The 20,445-nt window shown below is 56.1% G+C and overlaps 5 protein-coding genes across 5 annotated transcripts; 3 read left to right on the forward strand and 2 right to left on the reverse strand.

The window, feature by feature from the left end:
• Positions 1-79: 79 nt before the first annotated feature.
• Positions 80-1,719, reverse strand: LTHEOB_10288 (Peptidase family m20 m25 m40 protein; the record flags this gene model as incomplete). The annotated part of the gene is made up of 2 exons (XM_035506916.1): positions 80-368; positions 434-1,719. 2 exons carry the CDS (start codon positions 1,717-1,719, stop codon positions 80-82), a joined length of 1,575 nt encoding a protein of 524 aa, XP_035368057.1.
• A 543-nt stretch (positions 1,720-2,262) lies between these two features.
• Positions 2,263-3,562, forward strand: LTHEOB_10289 (L-2-hydroxyglutarate dehydrogenase; the record flags this gene model as incomplete). Its single annotated transcript, XM_035506917.1, has 4 exons — positions 2,263-2,265; positions 2,393-2,830; positions 2,895-3,333; positions 3,381-3,562. The coding sequence occupies 4 exons, from the start codon at positions 2,263-2,265 to the stop codon at positions 3,560-3,562; spliced, it is 1,062 nt and encodes a 353-aa protein (XP_035368058.1).
• Positions 3,563-7,390: 3,828 nt separating this feature from the next.
• On the reverse strand, positions 7,391-8,832 carry LTHEOB_10290 (Translocation protein sec62 protein; the record flags this gene model as incomplete). Its single annotated transcript, XM_035506919.1, has 3 exons — positions 7,391-7,690; positions 7,783-8,333; positions 8,385-8,832. 3 exons carry the CDS (start codon positions 8,830-8,832, stop codon positions 7,391-7,393), a joined length of 1,299 nt encoding a protein of 432 aa, XP_035368059.1.
• A 348-nt stretch (positions 8,833-9,180) lies between these two features.
• Positions 9,181-9,855, forward strand: LTHEOB_10291 (Ribosomal protein L11; the record flags this gene model as incomplete). The annotated part of the gene is made up of 4 exons (XM_035506920.1): positions 9,181-9,185; positions 9,247-9,390; positions 9,453-9,787; positions 9,842-9,855. The coding sequence occupies 4 exons, from the start codon at positions 9,181-9,183 to the stop codon at positions 9,853-9,855; spliced, it is 498 nt and encodes a 165-aa protein (XP_035368060.1).
• Positions 9,856-12,612: 2,757 nt separating this feature from the next.
• On the forward strand, positions 12,613-17,677 carry LTHEOB_10292 (Tetratricopeptide TPR-1; the record flags this gene model as incomplete). Its single annotated transcript, XM_035506921.1, has 5 exons — positions 12,613-13,226; positions 13,387-13,651; positions 14,014-14,297; positions 14,348-16,937; positions 16,991-17,677. The coding sequence occupies 5 exons, from the start codon at positions 12,613-12,615 to the stop codon at positions 17,675-17,677; spliced, it is 4,440 nt and encodes a 1,479-aa protein (XP_035368061.1).
• Between the last annotated feature and the right edge of the window lie 2,768 nt (positions 17,678-20,445).

A 20,445-nucleotide genomic window follows, 5' to 3' on the forward strand; every position in this document is an offset into this window, starting at 1 on the left:
GAAAGGCCGAGAGAAAGACATGCGGTTCTTGATGGTCCTAGGTGCTGAGCCGTCGGGTGTTGGGGATTTGTGACCATCCTCAGACGAAGGTGCAGGAGATGCTCTCGTGCCTGCCGAAGCGGGCCCAAACGGTGAATACCTCTGTGATTCTTGAGACTGATCTTCGCTTGTTGGGGAGAGCGGTTGCATGGGCATGGATCTGCGCCGAGAATTTGTGCTGGGGCTCATCGAGAAAGATTTCAGAGTCGTAGGGCTGCGTTGAGCCTCGTCTGTGGGTAGCGGCGTAGAGTCTCGGACGGGAGAAGGAGGGCCAGTCGAAGTTGCAGAAGTCCCTGCGGTCCTGTTGGAAGCCATAGATAACCGCGAGTCTTCTCTCAGTTGGTTCAGCTGGTTCCCATCATACGAGGCGGCCATCGAAGAGCCCTCCACCGACCGTCTCTTGAATGTGAACCTAGATGTAGAGGAGGCTGCGTCTGACACATTTCGACGCATGGCGGAGGAAGGCCACTCCATAGTGTTGGCCGGCGAGCCAACAGGCGAAGTCATCGGCGAACGCTCACTGTCGAATCGGCTGGGGTCCCTTTGGACGTAGTAACGATGGCTGGGCATTTTGGTAACTTTGCGAAGCCCACTGTCTCGGCCGTTCTCGTGGTCGACGTCTGCTCGGGTCTTGCGGCCTGCAAGGATATCGATTTCTTGCCTAATCGCTGTCAACCACTCTCCCATCTCCTCAGGGGTGTCAAAGACCAAGAGCAGGATCGTCGCTGTTCTCCTCGCAGCGGCACCCTGCATGCGCAACCGAGACAGCAGGGACCTCGGCTGTTGGGCGGTCACGGTCCCGTCGTCGGTCGTGGACTGCGAGATCTGCAGGACCCAATGCTTGCCGGGGATCAGGTCACATGCGAACGCTGCGGAGTCCCTCCCCAGCTGCAAGATCTTTTCAGGCATCCTGTCGGACGGGCCCTCACCGGAGTATTGGAGCAAGTAGCCGGAAGTGGACAAGACGTAAATCTTGTGTGTCATGTCGGGAACAGCCAAGGTTGAGCTTGTCGACATGCGCTTCTGCTGTTTCTGCAGCTTCTCTGCAGCTGCGGCGGCCTCGTCGGTCCCATTCGACAAGTCCAGCTTGCTTTGGAGATTCTCTTTGAGGATACTGTATTGTCGCTTGTGTGCTTGGGTGGAAATGATGGCCTCGGCCGAGGCATTGGTCGCGGGAAGCATGGCATGCTTGAGGGCCTGCGGGTAGGCTTGGAATAGCGGCGGCGGCTCCCAATTGCTTGCACCCCCTACTCTTGACTTCCGGTTGAAGGAGCTGCCGCGCGATTTGGGCGTCATGGCGCGGTGGTCAGCTGGCTTGTCGAGTGTGTTGTGCGGGGTGGCAGTAACGGGACTCAGGGCGGTGGTTGGCTTCGCCTCGGGGAGGTCCGGGATGGTGGGCAGACCGCTCTCGTGGTGACCGCGTGCTCTCTCGACTCTGGGGCGGCTGAAGAGGCTGAACAGGGACATGCTCGACTTCCGGTTCTCGAGCTTGGCCTGCGGATTCGGTACCGGCGGGGGTGCGACCTTGTGCTCCGGTGGCGGTGGCACAATGGAGCGAGATCGTCTCCAGCGCGAGCTGTGCGGCACCTGGGCGGTGTCAAGCTGCGTCTGGAGGGGCGGGAGGTTTTTCTGGCCGCGGCGCGAGCCGACGGACTCGGCGGCCTTTTCGTCCTCGGCCATGACTTGCACAGCGGAGGACGCGCGGTCAAGGGAAAGACATGCACTCGGCCGGGACGCCGGGGCGATGGGAGGCCTCGTGAACACGAGGGAGCGAGGGAGCGCGAGAGAAGTCGAGGAGAGAGGAGATCGAGGATAGAAGTCGGGAACGCGCGGGCGGCGGGCGTGACACACGACGCTCGAGGTCAATTTACCTGGGACAGGACTGCAGATTTTGAAGCGGCGCAACCCGGCGAGAGCAGCCAACGAGTCGGCGGCCAGGCTCAGCAGAGAGCATATCCATGTGCCGCAGCGAGCGGGCGGCAGGCGGAGCAGTGATATGCCACAATGGACTCGCAGGCAAGCGGTCCCCAGAGACTCGAAAGTCAAAAGGGAGACCGGCTGGTGGCCCGGGACCGGTAGGCTCTGGTGACAGTTTCATCTTAGCGGCCAGGAGTCGGCGTGCTCGACCTCCGTTTCAACGCGGGCAGAGCGGGCCTAGCGCTGAATTGGACGCGTCCGAAAGAGGAGCAGCCGCACCGCCAACGGCGCGCGTGGCCGCCAGAAATGGTGCCTGGCGCGGCCTGTGTTCCTGGCGGGGGCGCGTGCAGCGCGGCCGCAGCATCTGTCCATGGGCGCAAGGGCCCTGCATGGGCGGCGCGTGCCATTGGTTGGGCGGCTGATCTGACGCATGCAGCAGTGGGCTGCTGGTGGGGAGACCTCCATCATCGCCGCCGCCGACGAGCTCATCCGCACTACAAAGCAGAACGCCCCGCGAGAATCCATGCCAGACATCAACAGCCTCCCGGGCGCTCTCTCCACCATGGCTCAGGAGAACCAGACCCCCAGCCCGCACCAGGCGCCGCACTCGCTGGCCGCCGCCGCCGCCCTCAATGCCCACGAAGAGCGCCGCTCCACCAGCTCGAGCGCCCGCAACTCGACCAGCCGCCGCCGCTCCAGCGTCCGCATGAATCTCAATCTCATGGATCCCAACCTGCCCATGCCCTCCGAAGTCCAGATGAGCCCGACGCTGCACTCGCACCGCCCGTCGTGGCCCGCGAGCCCGTCGCACCAGCGCGCCCCGAGCTTGGGCGAGATCCACCAGGAGCTCGAGAACGAGCAGGAGGCGCAAGTCGTATGGCGATCCCCCTCTTTGCGTGCTCATTCGAGCACTGGCTGATGCGCCTGTGCACTCCCAGAACCGCTTGCTGCAGATGATTCGCCGCCAGCAGGCAGAGATCGCTACGCTCCGGGCCAGCGACAGCACCCCGCCGGCCTCAGGCCAGCGCGATAGCGCCATCGACGACAGCACCCCCTCTTCCGAGCGCTCTCTTTCGCTGCCCCAGTCTGCCACCGCCTCGCAGTCCAATGTCTCCCAGATCGCCCCTCCCCGCTCGCGCTCGCCAATGCCGGCCGCCCAAGGCCAGGGCAGCCTCTCGCGCAACAGCAGCTATAGACAGTCCCGGAACAGTAGCAGGGCGGGCAGCCCCGCTCTGCGCCCAACATCGCACCACAGCGAGAGTGGCGACTGGCTCCTGGGAAGCTCGGGAAGCAGGGACGAGAGTGCATTCTACCAGGCTGAGACGCAGATGCTCACACGGGAGAACCAGATGCTCAAGATGAGGATTCGTGAACTTGGTGTGTACCCAAATTTGGCCGAGCCGCACGGTGACTAACACGGATAGAACGCCAACTCCATGAGCTCAACCCGAATTCTCCTCAAGCGCCGGCCATCAGCTCGAACCTCTCCAGCCCGCCGCTGCGCCCGGCCGAAGATTCAACCACGGCGGGCGCCGGAGCTAGCGACACCCGGCCTACTCCCACCGACGCCGCAGCTAGTGTACCGCCGGCAACGTCCGCGTCATAGGCGGCTCAGATCTCCACTCTGGTTGGTCTCGTATCATGACTCTCTGTTTCCAATTTTGGACTTTCTCGGCATTTCATTGGCACGAAGCACGGCGCAAGGCATCCAGCACTAACACGATATTCATGGGTTAACGGCTTTCGATAAGCGAGTTTGGACATTTTTTCTTTGGTCAAGCGTAACAATGGGAAAGGTTTTGTGCGGGTGGTGTCTAATGTGATCGGCGGGTTTTGGCGCAGGTACAAGGGTGCTGATTACGGCGCGGCACAGCAAGGGGAGTTCCAGCCAACGACTTTCTTCCAATCTTAACGAGCCACTGTGAAGCGGGCGTTTCTTGATGGGTCTAATCCAACAGAGGATTTCTGACGGGGTTGAAGGCCGAATGACCAACGGAAAGCACAAGTGCGCTTCGCGCGGCAGAGGCGCGTCCGGTCCGTCCCCACACAACAGAGGACTGTTGTGTTGCCGCCCATGTCCGGCCAGTGACATCTTTCGTTTTCATCCAATTTGTTTAGATTTGATCCACACGGCTGCGCCGCTCTCCCTTTCCCGCGCCCCACCTCCAACCGCCCAACCAACCAAATACGAGAAAACCACACCTATGCCGAGACATCGATATATTCTTCCATGGACTTGCGCTTGGCGATGCAGCCACGCACGAAGAAGACTATTGTATATGCCTTCTCAATTACAGCGGCGGTACGTATGAACGTGACCCACAAAAGACGATGAGACCTTGGGCAGCCAACTACGCGCATCGCAGGGAGATGCTACGCTTCGTCACATCGCTCATTGCCCCTTTCGGAATCACCTCCACGGATATTGGAGCCCCACTTTCTCTACTCTCCACTTGTCCCCCTTCTTCTTTCCCCCACCTCTCCCGAATCCGATCGCCGAGCTCAAGGCGGCTCGCCGCGATAAGGGGTGATGTGGAGAAGAAGGGAGATTCGATGCGCTCCCTATCGCCGTTGCACCTCCTCGGCTCCCATGTCGTCGATGCGTCTTAACTGGCAGATCATATAGAGCGTCCAGTGACGCTGCCGCCGCCGCCGCCACCTCCGCCGTTGCCGCGGCTGCCACAAAGAGACTTGGGCCATCCCTTAGTCCCGTCGTGAAAGGACATTGCACTGTCAATAACGGCAGCGGCAGGAAATGGCCGGAAGCTCTGCGCCATGAAGCGGAATGCAAGATAACGGCTAGTAATCAATCGCGCGTTCGTGCTGCAAGCACAGGTGGAATAACAGCGGGCAAGTACAGTCCCCTCTCGCAGCCGATGGCTAGCGTGAAGAATAGCAAGGCCCCAGGCGTAACTATGCCTCAACTCGTTCTCAGAAAAATAACATATGTAGGTAGCTGAAGCTATCGTCCGGATGTGTATGTAGAATTTTTAATTCTACATTTTCGTCCCGACGAGAGCTTCAACTACCCATGACATGAGCGAAAAATCCACGCTAGCCATCGGCTGCGAGAGGGGACTGTACATGGTACGAGCACGTGGGGAGGAGGATACTATCGTTTCAGTGTACGGACGGTCGTGCAACCACAGGCGCGAGCATGGACATTATCTGCACATGACGTGGACTTCGTCAGCTCGGTTACCGGTTCGACAGATACGTCCTCATCGAGGTAAGCGGGTATTTGACCGTTATTCCTTTAGTCTATTTAGGCCAGAAAGAAGGCAAAGTCAATCTAGTTTCACAGTATCCATCGTACATACATACAAACGGGCTCGGATAGATAATTCGGGTTGAGGGCTATCACGCACCTCACCACACTCAGCGTTGTCAAAGCATCAGACATTCTCCTTTTCAACGGAACCGACTGCGATGGTGCTTTCGATTCACGGTACTTCCCTTCATTGCCTGACTCAACGCGCCACCGTTGACGCGCGCCTCACTTTGCTCGCGCTCGTCCGCAATAACGTCTGCTCGGAGCCGACATCCCGACGTAACCGCTTGAACGACATCGGATACTCTCGCATCTCTCCCTCCTGGCATCCGAGCTCGTCTTGGCAATCGAGATCCGGGCTGCAACTCGGGGAAAAGCAGAAAAGGAGCGAACGACAAAGCGAGGGCGGCTAGATTCTGGACCTGCAAGAAGGCTGGTCGTCGAGCCGGGAATGGGTTTGAAGCCTGCGCTCGTGCTCGTGTTTGGTCGTCATGGTGGTCGGACGCTGGGTCACAAGCCCACACCCCTCCCGCATTCCGCACGCATGACATTACAATACCGCTTGATGGATGGAATTGTCACTCCATGGCCCGTCAGCGGCTCAAAAGAACGAAGGTGGCGTTTGTGGATGTGCGCGTCTGGACTGATCTCCCAAAGCTTGGGACGGGGGTGAGACGGCTCAATGCCTGGCCGGGTGGCTGGCTGACTGGACGGCGGGCTCTGGCGGGACGGCTGGCTAGCTGCTTGCTGGCTACGGCTGAACGGCCACCGCAGACGCCGTTGCGCCGGCATGTACCACGTACGCGGGGCCAGCGTGTACACAGCGCTGCCCCTCGCACGAACGAGCTACTGGCCTCTCCCTTCTCATCGGGCGCTCCGCCGATCTGTGGGCTACACCTGCGTTCAGGCCGCGTCGCGCTTTTCGTGGTGGCTATGTCACAGCCAAGCGAGCTGGAAGAATGTCGGCCGTACGGAAGCTGCGACCATGGCGGACGGGTCGCGATAGCGATCATCGCGGCCTGCAACGCGGCTGGCGTTGCATGCGGCTGATGGCGCTGTGGATCCGATGCGGGCGGCGGGAAGCTTAGTCTCGTCTGGACTATTATAGTCTTCACGTCCTCTGCCGCGTCAAGTTGGCATTGTTATGGAAGCGTTCCATGATGGGAACGATTGATGAGGGCGTGTTGGTAATGACTGATGCTCGTGCACAAAAGCTAGTAATTGAGGAATTGATCTTGGTGGAGGCTTGACGAAGTACGAATGTGCTGACTAAGTACCTTAGAGGGTAGGTACAGAAAGATTTACCTCTATTCTTGCTTTCTTTTTCCCATAGTCAGAACTAGTTTACTTGATGACTAGTACAGTCCTCTCTAGCAGCCGATAGCTAGCGTGGATTTATTTTTTGGTCATGTCATGGGTAGTTGAAGCTGTCGTCCGGACGAGAATATCGAATTAAAAATTCTACATACACGTCCGGACGATAGCTTCAACTGCCAATATACATTATTTTTCTAAAGCAAAGCTGAGGGCATAGTTACGCTATGTTCTAGAGCCCTGCTATCCTTCGCGCTAGCCATCGGCTGCAGCACCCCTCTGTAAGTTAGTGCTAGATGATGTGGGGAAGCGGGTGAGAGCATCTGCACTGGGCCGACCAAAAAAAAACAAAATCTACGAAGCGCGAAATTGTGGGACAAGAAACCCAACACAAGAAATTTAGGGACAGAGGTCTTCAAAGAAGGTCATCATCGCACAGAAACTTTCTGGTAAGAATGACCGTCCTTAACTCCAATTACTGAAGCTATCAACCATGTGAGTTACCACCACACTATTACTCCACAACACCTTTTCCTCCTCGCCCATGTGCCGGCAGTACGAGTGCCCCGAATGCTTTGTTTGAAAGCAAGAAGAGAAGGAGGTGCAATAGGGGAATAAAACATAACGCCGGAGGTGAGGAAAGGATGAACAGATGTGATCCCTGTTGTTGATCCTAGCCGAAAAAAGCCCAAGCTGATCTCCAGATAGCTTTATTGGATGATCTACATCGAGGTTATTGGATCCACTCGTCACCTTCCTAGAGGACGCGCAGTAGCCTGCCTGACCTCGCAAAGGAGATTATTAACACATGAAATCAGAAAAAAAGGACACGGCCAAACCCAGGCCCGCCTACTCCTCGTCAGCCTCCTCAACGCTCGCCTGCATTCGCTGGCGCACTTCTCCAGCCGGCTGTTCAACACCAGTTGCGGCAGGGGCACCGTCGACGGGCGCCTCAGGAGCTGCAGCCGGCTCTTCCTGGGCCGGTGCTGCGGGTGCAGGTGCCGTGGTTGGAGTGGGTCCGTGTGCATGGGCGTGATTGTGAGGGTGGTTGTGGCTGTGAGCGGCGGCCTCCTTGGCTTTCTTCTTCTCAACCCTTTCCGCCTTCTTTGCCTTCTTTGCCTCCTTTGCCTTCTTCTTGTCTTCCTCGGTCTGTGCAACGATTCAGTTGGTATCATTCCAGTTGTGTTTCAGATATCGTGAGGAGCGGAAAACGACTTCGTGGGAAAATATGGAAGACTTACCTCCTGCCAAGCCCACACGGGCCGGAACGAGTCGAAGAATCCGACATCCTCAAAGAGATTGGGATACAGCCAGAGACCAGGCGGAACGATGAAGACGGTGATGCAGAACAAGATCAGGCGGAAAATAGCCATGGCGAAGAAGAGACCAATCAGACCAAGCATGCCCATGCTGAGGTACCAGACGCCTTGACGCATAACGAGCGGCCACAGAGGGAACATCACAACAGCAAAGACGGCAATCAGAGCAAGGACAGCGTACAGCTTCTGCTTCCACTGGGGGCCCTCATACAGCCACACGTAGTGAGAATCGTCGTCCGCGTTCTGCTGTTGTTCCACCTTCACCGTCCAGAGTCCCTTGACGCGCTTCTTCTTTCCATGGGCGTGGCCCTCGTGCGGGTCGATTTTGGTAACGCGGAGAGCAAGGAGGGAGAGGGGGAGTAGCTTGAACGCATTTTCGGCAGTAGCACGGTCCGTAACAGGCGGGAGCAGATTGTTCTTCGCGCGGGCCTTCTGGTAGGCCTCGGAGTGGAGAGCACGAATAGCGCGCTTGACTGGAGCTTGAAGTTAGGCCAGATATTGAAAGAAAGTTTTGGACAAGTTACCTCGAAACATGTCCTTGCGCTTCTCGTTGAAAATGCACGTGCGAGGCTTCAGATCCTGGCTTCTGAGGAAGTTCGCAACGGCGATGGCCTGGGGAGTTGGGGGACCGGGCTGGACAGGCTGGGCTCCGGGAGGCATAGGGCGCGGCTGTCCTTGCTGCGGAGGCGGGCCGCCCTGCTGGGCAGCTTGCTGCTGAGCGGCCTGTTGTTGCATCATCTGCTGCTGGCGCATGGCCTGCGCCTTAAGCTGCTCGACGTACTGCGGCACGGTCATGCCGTGCTTCTGCGCCTCTGCGGCCAGTTGGCGCTGCATGAACGCGATTTGCTCCTGGGTGGGTTGCTGGCCTGGACGAAGCGGCGGAGGCATAGGGCCACCGGGGCCGGGCATCGGGCCCGGCATTGGTTGTCCAGCTTGCGGGCCTGCGGGGCCCTGGTTGGGAGGTGTAGCCATTGCTGGGAAAAAGCTGCAGAGGTGGGCGGGTGAATTTAAAAGGCCAGAGTCGAGGCGCAGGTGGGAGGGCGGCTCGGGGTACTCTCTGCAAGCACGCGTCCTGAGCGAAGCGGTCGCACGGAAAGGTAACGTCGCAGATACGCGGGTTGGTTAAAGACACATCGCATCACCGCGAGCGGTCGGCCATGGTGTTCGCCGCAGCCGCTAGCGCGCCAAGCCGGCCGGCGCCAAGCCCCCACACTGTAGCCGAAAAACACTTTTCCTTCGATATCGCGCCTCATCTCTTCCTCTGCACCCGCGACATCTTCGACCTCACCGAAAGAGACAGACTACCTTACAGCACTAGCCATGCCGTAAGTATCGTCCTTTTGGGCTCTGGCTATTACTCCAAGGCTAATGCCCGCGCGCTCGCAGTCCCAAGTTCGATCCCAATGAGGTCAAGATTATCCACCTGAGGGCCACGGGTGGTGAGGTTGGTGCCTCGTCTGCCCTCGCCCCCAAGATCGGTCCTCTTGGTCTGTCCCCCAAGAAGGTCGGTGAAGATATCGCCAAGGCCACGTAAGTACTCCCTCGCGCGAGCAGATGCGACGAGCGCAGCGCTGACAATGTGCGTTTTTCAGTGGCGACTGGAAGGGTCTCCGTGTCACGGTCCGCCTCACCATCCAGAACCGTCAGGCCGCCGTCTCGGTCGTTCCCTCCGCCTCTTCCCTGGTCATCAAGGCCCTCAAGGAGCCGCCGCGTGACCGCAAGAAGGAGAAGAACATCAAGCACACCAAGTCCATCCCTCTGGACGAGATCATTGAGATCGCCCGCACCATGAGGTTCAAGTCGATGGCCAAGTCCCTTGAGGGTACCGTCAAGGAGATTCTCGGCACTGCCTTCTCCACTGGCTGCCAGGTTGATGGCCGCTCGCCCAAGGACATCTCTGACGACATTGAGGCTGGCGAGATCGAGAGTAAGTTCTGGCAGTGGCACCGATGGCGCAATGCGCATGCTAACAAATGTGCAGTTCCTGAGGAGTAGATATACCCACAAAACAAAACTCAATCCGCTTCACGTCGTACGCATAATGCTCTGCGATAACGATGTTTATGTCATTGGGCAATAGGGAAATCCAAAAAGTTTAATCCCGCCGAGGATCGGGATGGTCTCGGGTCCGAACTGTGCCTCTGCAACAACTGTGACTTTATGTCCCCTTGCCAACACTCTGGCCCATACTTTCTCATCCATGGGATCGGCCTATTTTGGTGCAAGGAAGAAGAACCTGACCTCTGCTCATCGCGACACCTGCCCTTCGGGGCCGTGGTGCAGCGATCCATCTTTTGGGTCTACATGCCATGATACAATGCCCCTGAAATAGCGTTGATAACGAATGCGAACAAAGTATCGGAAATTCCCGTATTCATAAAGTTCTGCGTGCACTTCTTGCCTCAATGAGGATTCAGTTTATTGGCAATGCACACCTTTGACAGGGAGGCTGCTCCTCCGGAGGCTGCTCCTTGGGAGGATCTCAGGTCGGGCGGCTTGGCACCCTTGCTATAAAAGAGCATTTTGGGCGCGGACGGATGCTCAAACTCGGGTGCGGATCGATGCTCAAGCTCGTATGCTGTAATCTCTCGCGCCTTGGTTGCGGGCAGCTTGCAAATTTGACGGCGTTCGCAGCACGGCAACAAGTCCTCGGCGTTGAAATGGAGACTGTGGGAAGTCATGAGACGCCTCGACAATAACTAGCTTTGTCGATCGGATCCACCTGGTAGACGAGCATCAAACACCGGTCCAAAGCTACGTGTGCGCTGCGCGTTCAACAGGCCGGAGCAGGGCAGCAAAGAGACCCAGCTCTGTTTCATGACGGAAGTAGCAACGAAGAGCAGGTTCTAGGCTTGGCTTGTTGGTGATGCGGTGTGCAGGATTTGGTGTTGATGAGAGGTGGGCTGGCGCCTATAAAGGTGCAACTACGGCTGCGTGAGAGCGGGAGCGCCAACGACGCCCCCCGGCCTGTCTCCAGCAGGCTATAATAAGCACAGCGCATAAAATGCGCACATGCCTGCACATGGCTGCAGTACACGGCAAGCAGCGGCACAGCGCTGTAAGGCTGTCGGACGAAGGCTTGGGGGCAGGCAGCACAAGATGCTTTTTCCCGCGGCGGGCTCGCCGAGCAGCAAGCCCTCTGGCTGTAGCAGCGACGTTTCAACGGTGGGCTGGCCAAGCACCAAGACTCGGGGCCATGTGAAGGATGTCGTGCAGACGGGCTCCTTACATAAAGCACCCGAGGCTGTGTGGCACGGTGAGCCTTACTCGATGCATGCGCTCAATAAAGGCGGGTGATATTGAAGAGGCGACGCATGCAGCGGCGCGATCTGGGGGCGCGGACCCGCGCGATGGCGCAGCCGGTTGGCGGCGTCACGGGTTGGCCCAGGTCAGGTTGGGTTGGCGGCGCAGGCGGCGGTCGTGGAGGTCGTGGACCAAGGCGTGTGGCTCACCGATTCGTGCGGCAGAAGAAGGTCCAGCAGTTTCCATGCCGCGTAGCCCTGACTCAAGCCGGGCGGCCCACTCCGTGCCATGGCATCCGAAACTCCCAGGCGCGCAAGGATGGAAGTTGCTTCTCCACACTCTCTTGCGTCGCCGTGCCATCGGTGGGACCAGAGGCCAACGGCGGCCGATCGCTTCCTCCAAAATGGCGCGTCGGCAGGGTTTAGAGGACGCCACAGGTGATCAGATAAAAAGCACTGCAGCGACGCCGTACGGCGCCTGTCTGGGCGTTCTCGGCGCAGGCTCATATCCCCAGCCCGGCAGCCCTCCACGCTACACGCATGAGCACGCCAAGTTTCGCACCCAGCCTTGCCTTCTTCATCCACCCACGCCTCACGCGCAGGTGCTGCTGCACACCTTCTCTCCCAGCAAGCTGCGCCCGCCACGCCCGGAATCATTGCGCTCGCCCAGCGCGCTGCTCAACGAAGCTCCCCCAGTGCGCCGCTGCGCCTGCTGCGCGTTGCCGCGCCGCCCGTCGCTGCCTGTGGGCGCGCTGGATGCTGCCAGTTGCGCGCAAGGCAGCCTCCGGTCGCAGACGCCCCCCGGCCGGTAACATCTCCTTCTCAGCTCTGTCAGCGTCAGCTTATCCGTAGACCCTTTGCCCCACGCCAGCTCGCCCAGCCGCGGCACGGCGCGCGCTGCTGAGTGATACATTCCCGTCGCCGGAGTCGTGCGCCGTCAGACAGCTGGCCAGCCGAAGCGTACGCCGCTCCCTTGCATTACCACCGCATAACATCGACTTCTGAGACCTATCTTGACGCTTTGTCCTTTACACCGCCGGCACACTACGTCGCCTCTCTGCCCTCCCTTCCGAGACTCAGCCTGCTGTCGCGACCAGCGCCTCCGCCAGAAGTACCGTGTCTCAACAGCTCCGCCGAAACCACAGCCGGGATCTCTGCTGGTGCTTGCCAGTAGAGAACGCCGGACACCATCACAACGAGCGCGCTATACACGACATGTCATGCGTAGGCGGCGGGACGATTTCTCTACGCAAAGGCATAGGCACAGCCGGTCTTCTTAGACTGCCTATATGATAGAGGTCCCTTTGGCGTTGACATTTCTCCTCCCTCGGACTCAACCGTCGACCGCCCCGCTCCCAAGGTCGACCCTTTTTTTTTCAGCGTTTGTATGAGTAGGCCCTTAGACATGACGATGATACGACAATATCCCCCACAACCTCAGGCCCCCGCGCACCCGTTTGGCCGCAATCCATCGTACGCGAACTACAACTCTCTGCCGACCACACCTCGTATGGGGCCCGTCCCGGACAAGGTGTCCCGCGACCGACTGCTCCAAGTACCGCAACAGTACGCACACCCGCTTCAAAGAACCAATTCCTTCCCGCTGCGCGGCTCGCCAAAGGAGGGACAAGCCAGCTCGGAACGGTCAGAGAATATGCTGCGCCGGAAGACTCCAAACGGCATTATCCCCGAGGCATACGACGGCAGCGCTTCGGAAAAGCCTCACGCCATGAAGCACATATTGCTCCCGGTGACGACGGTCGATGGGGTTGTGCAACAACCCGTCGTTCCGTACGGGCCAACCCAGGAGCTTCCTCTCCGAACTCCTGGCATGATTCCACAAGGGTCGCACAACCAGCCCCAGCAGCGAATGCTGCCGGTGGAGAGCTGGGATCTTAGCCAATTCAACTTTGACCCTCCAAACGTGAGTCGGAAACGAGGCCAGCAGCAGTTCTCTCAGATTGATTCGATGCTGAACCAGGTGCCGACACCTCAACAGCAACTCCAGTATTTGCAGATGGGTCAGCATTTTGGCGGTGCATTGCAGCCGCCTCTGCAAGCCCCTCTGGGCCCTACCGTGTCAAATGAGACGGGACTTTACGGGCCTTATTGGCCGGACGGCACGTACGTTCCTTATCGTCCTGCGGCTGTAAGAGATCCTCGATTTCATCCAGGCTCCGTATCCTCATGGAATCACCAGCAGTCAAGTTTCAGCAATCGAATGCATGGCAATTGGCCTCCAATTGGTAACACCAATCTGGACACGTCTAATTGGAAACCCCAGCAACCTTCTCAGCTCGCTCACTCGGTTCCGCCTGGCGCTGTTGGATACAACGCAGGTGGTCCTCCGTACGGGTTGGCACAGAACCTCAATAATCCTAATGACCACTGGCTTTCTGGACAACAGCAACCTCCACAGCAGTATCTTGGATCCGGTCATCAGACTAGCTATCACAGCAACAGCAACAACATCAATCGCAATAATCTCCAGCGTCCCTCAATACCCCATCAATCAGCTTCATATCACCCGGGAGATGGGCTGTCCCGAGGTGATTTGACGCCCTTGGCATCGTCGCATCCTGATTATGGCTCCACATCCAACAATGCTCAGAATAGAGAGCGAGCGCTTGACTTTGCCCACCAGATTTACATCGAACTTTTGAGCTACCTCCACCATTCGCGCCGATCTGGTCACCATGGAAGAAACATCCACGGACAACCTCAGCCGAGTATATTTCCGAAGCCTCCTCGACAGCCTGGTGCAGACTTTTCCGGTTCTTCGAAATACTCCGAATACCGTCAACATCATGCTTCACATAATGGAGGGATTGTCGACCCTAATTCCGCACTCACTCATTCCCGTTCGAATTCTCTTTGGAAAGACCACCAGCGACGCGCATCATGGCAGCAGCCCATGGTCAACAACATGGCAATTCAACAGCCTGTACAACCGGCAGACACCTACCGGAGTCTGCGGAGGATGTCAGCAACCATGTTTCCGTCCATGTATCCGTCGGTTACCCGCGATCTTCCCGGAAATGCACTGTCTGCCATCGATCAAATCACGCAGTATTGTCAAGAAAGCTCATGGAAGTGGATCGATGGGATTCTCGTCGGTGGCTGCCTTGCTTATGCGCTTGGTGACTACCAGAAAGCATTGGTCTGGTATTCGAAAATCCTTGATATGGACCCAGAGTAAGTTCAATCCCTTGATGAGTTCAATGAGCAAAACTGACTCTGTAAAGCCACGTGGAAGCTCTTTCAAATGTTGCCGCAACGCTCCATTCTCTAGGCAGGAAACATGAAGCCGAACAGCACTGGTGGAAAGCCATTCAGCTCCGACCGTCCTATTTTGAAGCAGTCGAACACCTCGTCCAACTGCTTTGCACCGATCATCGTGGAAAGGAAGCCGTCAATATCATCAACCATATCGAGCGTGCACTTCAGCTACCAAAAACCTATTCCGATCGACGGAGCGAAGTGTCTAGCGGAGGAAGATCGCCGCAGTCCGAGGTTTCCGACAAGCCTGTATTTGAATACGATGGAGAACAGGACAGCCTGCCAAAGGACCTCAACAACATGCCGGGGTCCGATTCGCCTGGATTCGGGACTAGTGGTTATGCTATATCAGGATCCGAAAATGGCCGCATGCTTTCGCTGATCCATGCGAAAGGCAACTTACTTTACAGCATGGGTGACAACGCCGGAGCTGCCAAGGCTTTTGAAAACGCCGTGCTTATCAGCGCAGGAAAGCGTGCGGGCGGTATCAGCAATCTGATCAAGCACATTCTGAAGGTTGTCGATGAAGACGAGTTTGGAACCGCTGCCCCCGGTGCTCATGCGTCAAGCTCTATCGAGCCAATTCTCCTTCCACCTGTCGCAGCCCTTCGAACTGCACAGCTTGCCTTCCCCAATAATGGAGAGCTCCCAGGACTCCGGTACATCTCGAGCAAGGGGATGGCCAGGAAAGCCGCAGTCTCAACCACCAGCAATTCGCTCCTGTCGCTGGCTAAAATCTTTCAGGACGGAATGGCTTCAGGTCTGCCGAAGGCGGCCTATCAATCTGCGTATGGCGTTCGCGAGATTCTCGCTCTTTACTACCTTTCTCTCTCGCTCCAACCGAGCCCGTCGACTGCCAATAACGTTGGTATCCTTCTCGCGAGCGTCCAACAGACAGTTCCACCGAAGAAGATATACCAGGACCCCCAACAGGCGAGAATACCGGGCGTTGTCCCTGGGAGCGGCATAGCTTTGGCTTTGGCTTACTACAATTACGGGCTCAACCTCGACGCTGGCCACGCTCACTTGTACACGAACCTCGGCAGTCTCCTCAAAGACCTTGGCCAGCTCAAGATGGCCATTGCCATGTACGAACAGGCGGTCCACTGCGACGGTAACTTTGACATTGCACTGGCAAACCTGGCCAATGCCGTGAAAGACGACGGACGGATAGCCGATGCCATTGTGTACTACAAGCGTGCGGTCAAGGTCAATCCCGATTTCGCCGAGGCTGTATGTGGCCTAGCGAATGCCTTGAATTCCGTCTGTGGATGGGCAGGCCGAGGCGGCATTGCGACCGACGGTGGCAAGCGGGATCGTTGGCATGTTGATGAGCATGGCATGCTCCTCGATGCTACGAAGCCTGGCGCTGTCAGCACAGGATGGCTCAAGCGTGTTGTGGACCTGGTCGAAAAGCAACTGGCCGAGGGCGAGGATTGGGGACGTGGATCTCTCAATGTCAACTTCGTGCAGGCCATGCTTCAAGTGCTTGCATTCACAAGCAACAGCCAAAGGGATGCCCGAGAACGAATGGAGGAAATGAAGAGGACCGTGAAGAGCTGGTCTGGCCAGAAGTGGGAGGGTCACCGTCTTGTCCGCATGGCTGAGCGCGCCATCCGTCGTCTTAGCTGGCAGTGGTATCAAGACAGGTGGATCACGGGCAACGAACGCTCGCTGTCGCACTACCGCAGGCCCTTATTGCCATCGAGCCTCACCGTTCCGACAGCTCCGACAGTTCTGCCTTTCCACACCTTCACTTGTCCCATGTCCGCCAAACAGATTCGCCTAATTTCTCAAAGAAACGGTCTCCGGATATCTGTTTCAACTCTCAAGGCGCCGTGGATGCCTCAAACCGTCTTTGAGCCTCCTGCACCACCGAATCCTTATCTCAAGGTCGGATATGTCTCCTCTGACTTCAACAACCATCCACTGGCGCATTTAATGCAGTCGGTGTTTGGCATGCACAATCGAGCACGAGTCAAGGCATATTGTTACGCCACGACCATGAGCGACAATTCCCCACACCGTCTGCAGATCGAAAGGGAGGCTCCTGTCTTCCATGACGTCCACACATGGTCAGCAGAGAGGCTCGTTCAGCAGATCGTCAAGGATGGTATCCACATCCTGATCAACTTGAACGGGTACACTCGGGGTGCTCGCAACGAGGTCTTCGCCGCTCGGCCCGCACCAATCCAGATGTCATTCATGGGATTTGCAGGAACTCTCGGTGCTGAATGGTGCGACTATCTCCTTGCAGACGATACTGCAGTTCCACCAAGCACGCTGCGCCCATGGCGGAGAAACGTGGATCTCGAGGATCAGCTGGTCGACGAGAACAGCGGGGGCGACCAAGAAGATTGGGTCTATGGCGAGAATATCATCTACTGCAAGAATACGTTCTTCTGTTGCGATCACCGCCAGAGCGCCCCGGATGTACAGGGGGAACAGCTTGATTGGGAAAAGGAACAAGCCAGGAGATGGCAGATGCGCAAGGAGATCTTTCCAGACTTGCCTGACGACGTCATCATCCTTGGAAACTTCAATCAGTTGTACAAGGTAAGTGTCGCAAGAGAAAGGCCTTTGGTTGTATTAGCTAATATATTCTACAGATCGAGCCTACAACGTTCCGCACTTGGCTTCGAATTCTGGCCAACCTGCCCAAGGCTATCCTTTGGCTGCTCCGCTTTCCGGACGTTGGCGAGACTCATCTCAAGCAGACGGCTCTCGCATGGGCAGGACCGGAGGTGGCCTCCCGCGTTATCTTCACCGACGTTGCTCCAAAGCACCAGCATATATCCCGCGCTCGTGTCTGCGACCTCTTCCTCGACACGCCCGAGTGCAATGCGCACACTACGGCCGCAGACGTCCTCTGGAGCGGCACGCCCCTGCTGACCTTACCACGCTATCCCTACAAGATGTGCTCTCGCATGGCAGCATCGATTCTCAAGGGCGCCCTTCCCGACAACGCCGCTGGACAGCAAGCGGCAAAAGAGCTCATCGCCTCGGACGAAGCGGATTATGAGCGCCTCGCCATAAATTTGGGAAGCAGCATAAGATATCACGGCCACAGAATCAGCGGTCGACTTGCCGACCTACGGAGGTTACTATACGAGAGTAGATTCAGCTCTGCTCTCTTCGACACAAAGAGATGGGTCATGGACTTGGAGGAAGCATATGAATCTGCCTGGGATCGCTGGGTTAAAGGTCAAGGTGGAGACATTTGGCTCCGAGGAAGCCGACCAGAAGGCGTGCAGCCTGTTCCGACCTGGTGGCACTACAGTCGACCGATCAGATGACGCAAAGCTTTAGAGGGGTGATTGAGACAAAGGACGTGTCTCTCTGATGACGATGCAGGAGACAGACCTTGTGGATGCTTTCCACAAGGTTGTGGCTGAGACCGATCGGAAAACGGGGTTCCGACGCCGCGCAACGAAGCTGACGGGTTCTTCCATCCGCTCCGCAATTCCTCATTCTTTCATGTTCATCTTCTACTGCTGGACACTACCTTCCCTCTGCCTCGTGTGGGGTAGTATCATTCCCAGACCGCAAATTTGTCGCTTTGCAGTTGGAGTCCTGGAGTTTGGGAGTCGAGCGTTCGAGCGAAAGATCGAGGTGGTGACGGACGACGCACTATATCCTTCTGTTGCTTGTTTAAATGCCACTGGATATCTCGGCCAGGTTACTAGACCTGGCAGGAAACGCTTTGTTTTTGGATAATTGGAGCAAATGTTTTCTTTTTTGGTTTATCTGCCATTGAATCGGTCTATCTTGGGTTCTTACCTTCGACCGCCATCCTCTTCTCAAAGTCTCATGTATCTTCACCGTCGTTATTGCATTTTGGCGTTTGTTTGATGGCGGCTTTGTGTTTTTTTGGGCATTGAAAAGAAGACTATACCTTGGATTGTCCTGCCCGCCCAATGACGTGGGGAAGACCATAGGGGTTCGTCCTTCATCCCATTTACTTCTTGTCGTGTTTTGAGCAATGGACGCTCTTTAACCCCAGGGCTTCTCCCCCGTCACTCGGGGTCTGTGGCTGTTTGCCCTTCCACGCACGACATACCTGCTGCGCACATACTACTCTACGTGTGCCGCTGCTTCGCGAATAGATACCCGACTTGGCTCCTGAGAGATATTTTCTCCCAATGCGAGCAATGGAATTGTTAACGACATATGACCCTTACATTGTAATTCTTCACTGTTCACTGTTGTTCGCCCTTATACGCACCCTCAAGCAACATTACATCGTAGGACATTTTGGAGACCGTAGATGGTATTTGTTTTTGTCATAACCCCTACTTCTTTGCCACGCGCTATTCCCTATGCCACATAAACGTTGCCTCAGTCACCAGTCATTTCGGCCTAAGACTACATATGTGCAAGTGGCATGGGTCCTTGATCTACTCGTCATAGACTTCGTTCCCTTGACTATTTATCTTAATGAGTCATCATTTCCTTGCGGTAATGGTGATGTATGATATCCGAGGATCTCAAATAATCTATAGAAGAAATATAATGGTATGATAGTAATCTACAGAGGGGTATTACAGCAAGCTAGCGAGAATTTGTTCTTCACTCTTATCATGCGTAGTTGAAGCTATCGTCTGGACGTGAATGTATGTTTGTTAATCCCACAATTCGCATCCGGATGATAGCTTCAACTACGTACATACGTTATCCCTTGTAAATAACTTGACGGGATGTAACTACGAGACACAAACTTATTCAGGCTTAAAGTCCCGTTCCGTCAACGCCGACGTCATCAGGTAATGAGCGAGGTTCACTCAACGCCCACGGAAGATGGCCAACGCACTCACGCGCAATCATGATGTAGGACTCTATTTTCTTTAGAAATGCGCGGAATCTGAAATATCGCTTCCGCCAAAGCCTCAGCCTGCAGAGCCTGACGGTGGCTTGGGAGTTTTCCCGGGAGATTACGAATAAAAGAAATAAACCCACACCACCGCGGGTGGGTTCAGTCACGCTGAAGCGCGCCATCTCCTAGCACGATGGCGCAGTCTTCTCTGATGCTTAAGGAAAGAGCTTATTATATGTATCTACCCAACAGGGAAACCACGCACCTTCCCAAAATATATGTACACGCAATTTCTTTTCTTCCTCAACGCTCGCCACCAGCACCTAATACAGACTGAAGATAACTGCGAGCGTCGATCGACCCAAGAACGGTGATGGGCGGTTGATTTGATGCGACAGTTCCTTTGACACCAGCAGTCCGAGATGGGCAAGTTCACCTTCTGGCTCTATTCTTCATATGATCCTTTGCAAATGGTGATAGGCGGCCCTTACCAAGCACTGCATCGTCATCTACCAGACAAATTCAGGAGTTCGGTAGCGTCGATGGTCGAGATCTACAAGAACACTCTGACACCTATTTGCTGGGCTGCACCAAGTACCACATATCTACACAAAACGGCCCTTCCTAGGGTGAGGGGCGGAAAAGATTTATTGTATTGAGGAATCCCTTCTCGTGTGTCGACTATCCAAGGTTTTGTTTTTCTTTTTAGTGTCTCACGTTTGTGACAAGATGGCGCAATCGCGTTAGAGGTGGTACTAAGGGGAGGCAGGAGGCAATTAGAATTCTGAACTCTCCTGGATTATTCTTAGGGGAGTTAAGTGGACCTTTGGACAGAGACGACACCTCACCTGCAGACGAAGGACAGCTCACATGCTGACGGACACTATAGCTCACCCAGCCAAACTCCTATTGGGTGAGACTGTTTGGAAGAGAATCAGAAAGGTCAGCCATTCAAGGAGGCCCAGAGCATTACTTCACACTTCAGGTAATCCAACGGAACCGCCTATGCCAACGCCGGTCGCCATCTGTAGGGTGGGATCCTCTCACCCACTGATTCCCGACTTCGTCTAAGGCGGTGAGTGCATATTTATCTACAAAGAGATTTAATTTCTATATGAAAACCGAGAGAGAAATAATATCCCGGTAAATAATAGTTTTTCCGTCACAGCTGAGCGTTAGACGAGAAGTCCTACGGAATAAGCTTTTTTACACATGAAAATATAAACATATCAAGAGACGAGAAACGACGTC

This window comes from Lasiodiplodia theobromae (assembly GCF_012971845.1).
Source record: "Lasiodiplodia theobromae strain AM2As chromosome Unknown scaffold_37, whole genome shotgun sequence".
NCBI classification, from domain to species: domain Eukaryota; kingdom Fungi; phylum Ascomycota; class Dothideomycetes; order Botryosphaeriales; family Botryosphaeriaceae; genus Lasiodiplodia; species Lasiodiplodia theobromae.